The sequence below is a fragment of the Sinocyclocheilus anshuiensis genome, unplaced genomic scaffold (genome assembly GCF_001515605.1).
Source record: "Sinocyclocheilus anshuiensis isolate Anshui unplaced genomic scaffold, SAMN03320099.WGS_v1.1 scaffold566, whole genome shotgun sequence".
Lineage (NCBI taxonomy): Eukaryota > Metazoa > Chordata > Actinopteri > Cypriniformes > Cyprinidae > Sinocyclocheilus > Sinocyclocheilus anshuiensis.
Genome location: NW_015542410.1, coordinates 2,049,969 through 2,054,302, shown reverse-complemented (window position 1 = coordinate 2,054,302; position 4,334 = coordinate 2,049,969). Strand labels below are relative to the sequence as shown.

Genomic DNA, 4,334 nt, shown 5'->3' with positions numbered 1-4,334 from the left:
TCATCAAAATATCTCTTACATTCTAAATTCTATACATATCCCCTGCTCAGTGTGCATAGGGAGCAGTGAACACTGCATTGGGTACTTTTAATTTGAATGCATGCAACTATGTCTTGGTTTTATTAGGCATTCTTGTAAAATCCATTAAATGATCTGTATATGCCCGTGTGTTATTAATTTTATGATTTGCCTCTGTTGTCACTATAAAGCTTCCTTGTTTCTATGCATAATCGTTTCTTGGAAGCGATTATGCATAGGAACTGTTCATCATCCCTAATTATTTGCCCATGGCACTGTTTTAAGAACATGCTAGAGCACTAGAGTCAACTTTTAATTGACCATTGTTTCAAAGTGTGTTCTCTTTTTTTTTTTTTCTCCACTCTCCAGCCTCAGGAGCCTCCAAGCTCTTTAAAGTCGATGGCAGAGAGGGTTGCCCAGGGCTCAGGGTTAGAAGGAGAGCTGTCTGCACTACATATCTCAAGTGGTAAGTATCAACAAGTAATCATTACTCTCAGCTTATCTTGCACTATTTTCTATGTTGTTTGGCTCCATTCTCTCTTTCATCCTCTTCTAGATATATTTCCCAGCTCCACGGCCCCTTCAGGCACTCCTGCAGCTCCTCAGTCTGCTCTGTCGGAGGTGAGCATCCCCCCATCGTTGGGCGTGTGTCCACTGGGCCCCGTCCCCCACTCCAAAGAGCAACTCTACCAGCAAGCCATGCAGGAGTCCGCCTGGATGCACATGCCTCACCCGTCCGACTCGGAGAGGATCAGGTGAGCGCACACACAAACACATTTCCTTAGCGTTCACTGATTCTGACAGGTGACTAGTCACATGCCTCCAAGTCTGGGAGAATCCTGGAAACTTGCTTTACAATGTGACCATGTTTTGCATTAGTTTGTCATCATTTTTTTAATCTGTTTTATTCTAAAGTATAATGCAATGTTAATGTTTTGGGGCATTGCAGAATGAGGAGTATTTGCATTGTTTTTGTGTACTTTTCCAAATGAAAAATATTTGGCACTTAGTGAGCCATAGTAATCAAAATTAAATAAGTAAATCAATAATAATATTTCAGTCTGCCAATTTATTTGATAATATTCTATGGAAACATTATTGCACAAACATTTCATAATATCTGCTCTCATAAAACAGGCACTGGAATGAATGAATGAATGAATGAATGAATTCAATTTCAAAAATTAATTTAAAAATAAATGTTTTAATTCATATAAAATTTGTTTCCACCTGTCACTTCAATGGCTCATTCAATAATTTAATTGTTTAAACATTTTATTAATTTATCAAAGTGTACTGATTGGTCCATTTACTCATTTTATTATTTTTATTTGAATAATTTTTTTGCATGTATGTATGTATTTATTTTAAAGGTATGCATTTATGTATTTAGAGGTACATAAAATAAATGTTTTTTTTTATTATTTATTTATTAAAATCTAATAAATTAAATGTATCTATTTTTGAATTACCTAATTTTGAATTATTTGGTACTCTATATTAAATCCACACAAAAATACTATCTCACCCTAACCTATTTCAGATTATCAGGGTAATTTGGCTTGTTTTGAATGTATTCTCATCAATCATTTTTTAATTGTTTACTCTCTTTTGGACACACAGGCAGTACCTGATGAGGAACCCCTGCCCAACACTGCCTTTTCACCAGCAGGTGCCACCTCCTCACTCCGACACTGTGGAGTTCTACCAGAGACTGTCTACAGAGACCCTCTTCTTCATCTTTTACTACTTAGAGGTGTGTGTGTGTGTGTGTGTGTGTGTGTGTGTGTGTGTGTGTGTGTGTGTGTGCACGTCTTTACAGTTAACGCCCCCAGTGGAGCCTCAGTAATTGCAAACAGGTTGTTGTTTTGTCCTTCAGTAAGCACATATGGCTTGCATTTAATTGATAGATAGTGGTAATATTGATTTTAGAGTGTGATTTCAGGATTACGGTCAGATTACAGCCTGTTTTTATTGGCGTATTTCCTGTGAATGACAAATTGTTGCTTTACACTCCCTAGGGTACAAAAGCGCAGTATCTAGCAGCCAAGGCCTTGAAAAAACAATCATGGAGGTTCCACACCAAGTACATGATGTGGTTCCAGAGGCACGAGGAGCCCAAGACCATCACTGATGAGTTTGAGCAAGTGAGTATAACTATAACAAGAGCCGCTGCTCGGAACTCTATGGCCCATCATATTTTGGCCAAGAAAATGCTTGGTCAAAATGCTTTTGTTTTTATGAAATTTAATTAAAGGCATGCTGAATTAATTAATGAAAAGTGACAGCAAAGACTTTTTCATTGTTAAACTAAATGCTGTTCTTTTGAACTTTTTATTCAAAGAATTCTAAAATGAGTGTATCATGGTTTCCACAAAAATAATGAGCAGAACAACTGTTTTCTGTCTTGATATTTCTGAAGGATCATGTGACACTGAATATTGAAGTAATGGGTGTTGAAAAATCAGTTTTGCCATCACTGCAATAAATTATATTGTAAAATATATTAAAATAGAAAATAATTATTGTAAATTGCAATAATATTTCACTGTATTTTTGATCAAATAAATGCAGCCTTGGTGGGCATAAGAGTTAAAAAACTTTTCAAACCCATTAAAAATTTAACTTATCCCAAACTTTTAATCAGAAGTGTATGTGTCAATAAAACTTAATAATTACTAACTTAATTATGCTGAGTGATTGATTATTTTTGTCTTTCTACAGGGGACATATATTTACTTTGACTATGAGAAATGGGGCCAGAGAAAAAAGGAAGGATTCACATTTGAGTACAGGTACCTTGAAGACCGGGACCTCCAGTGACGGATGGTCAACTAGAATGGAGGACTACTGTCGACATTCCGGACTGAATCAACACACACATGTACACTCTCTTTCATTCATCAGGGAGGAGACCCAGATGCACGTGTGAGGCTGTTTTATGTCTCTCTGGTGCATAGTGCATCTGGAGCCCCTCCCACTCTTTACAATTCTCCCCGCCCACCAGCCACTCCCTTCGTGACTCCGCCCTCTCATTCAATCAGACTTAACCCCAGTAAATCACCCTTTTCTGAGAACTTTATGGAGCATTTTTGCGCCAAAAAAGAAGTTGAGTGTCATCAAATAAAACATTCACCCTGTCAGCAAGATTACAAATACAAATCAGTGTAGATGAATTATTTAGCCTATAGTTTGGCTATAATATTGATAACTTAAAGCCAACTAATACAGATTCTCTGCGCCACAGTTGTGTTATTCCGAAAATTATTTGTTTAAAGTAAACATAAGCAATACACATCTTATGCACAATAATTTTCTTGCATATACCTGTCCACCAAAGCTGCAGTTTTCTCTTACCAAGTTTGTTTTTTGGCTTGTTTCACCCTTGTCTTGTTAGCTCTGATCAAATCACAGGTCTTAATTAATACAGATTAGCTTGCAAGTACGTGTTCCAAATTCTAATATTGATATTCATAATCGTGCTATCACTGTGGCACCAAATAATTGCACCAGTTCAAGCACACTATTTTTGTTTATAGACCACAAACAACAGGAGACCGAGTACACGTCACTCAGCTTGTGACTCTCATCAAAAGAAAATAGTTTTTTAGACTCAGAAAGGGAATTAATGAATGTTTATTTATTAGAGTAAATGCACATCTCCATCTGTAATTTTTGAAAAGCGACAGGCTTTTAGACTTGCATGTCTTACAGATTTCATTTCAAAGTGGCACTCATAAATTTTCCAGGATTCTGTTCCCCTTATTTGTTTGTGCTGTATAGATGAACATCCACCAAAATAATTTTAATAAGAAGAAAATGCTGTAGAGGTGAATAAAGTCAGTCATTTTGAAATTTCTTTACAATTCAGCAAGAATGGGGCATTAAATATCCAATCTTACGAAATGCCCATGCACACAACCTTGTTTTTATCTTAACCTTTATCTTTCCCGATGAGCGTGTGGAAGAGAGCTGAAATGTGAATTATATATATATATTTTTCCTAACTGGAAAAGTGTTGTTCAGAACATTTGTTCTCCTTCTGTTGACCCCCCTTCCATTTAAACAGCATGGAAAATTACACTTGCAAAGTGGACTGGAGTAAAAAACATAGTAAATAAAGCATTGCAAAGAAAGTAAAGACTGTAAAATATAATTAAAAGAACTACTTTTCAAAAAGAGGGTGTGTGGGTTTTCATCGTCGCCGAGCATGTGTTTTGAATTACATTGTTCTCATGAGACTGTCTCCAGTAACATAATTTCTTGACTGCCTCGTGAAGAAATTGATTATCATTTTAATTTAGTCCCATTATAAT

General features: G+C 36.2%; 1 protein-coding gene across 1 annotated transcript in view; it reads left to right on the top strand.

Moving 5' to 3' along the window:
- The window catches only part of LOC107693374 (CCR4-NOT transcription complex subunit 3-like), a 20,541-nt gene extending 17,689 nt beyond the window's left edge, over nt 1-2,852 (top strand). The window contains exons 16-20 of the mRNA XM_016492732.1: nt 388-484; nt 575-773; nt 1,642-1,774; nt 2,040-2,165; nt 2,743-2,852. Of these exons, the coding sequence (XP_016348218.1) occupies nt 388-484; nt 575-773; nt 1,642-1,774; nt 2,040-2,165; nt 2,743-2,841 (654 nt within the window). The 3' untranslated portion in view covers nt 2,842-2,852. The remainder of the gene's footprint in view (nt 1-387; nt 485-574; nt 774-1,641; nt 1,775-2,039; nt 2,166-2,742) is intronic.
- The last annotated feature ends 1,482 nt before the right edge of the window (nt 2,853-4,334 follow it).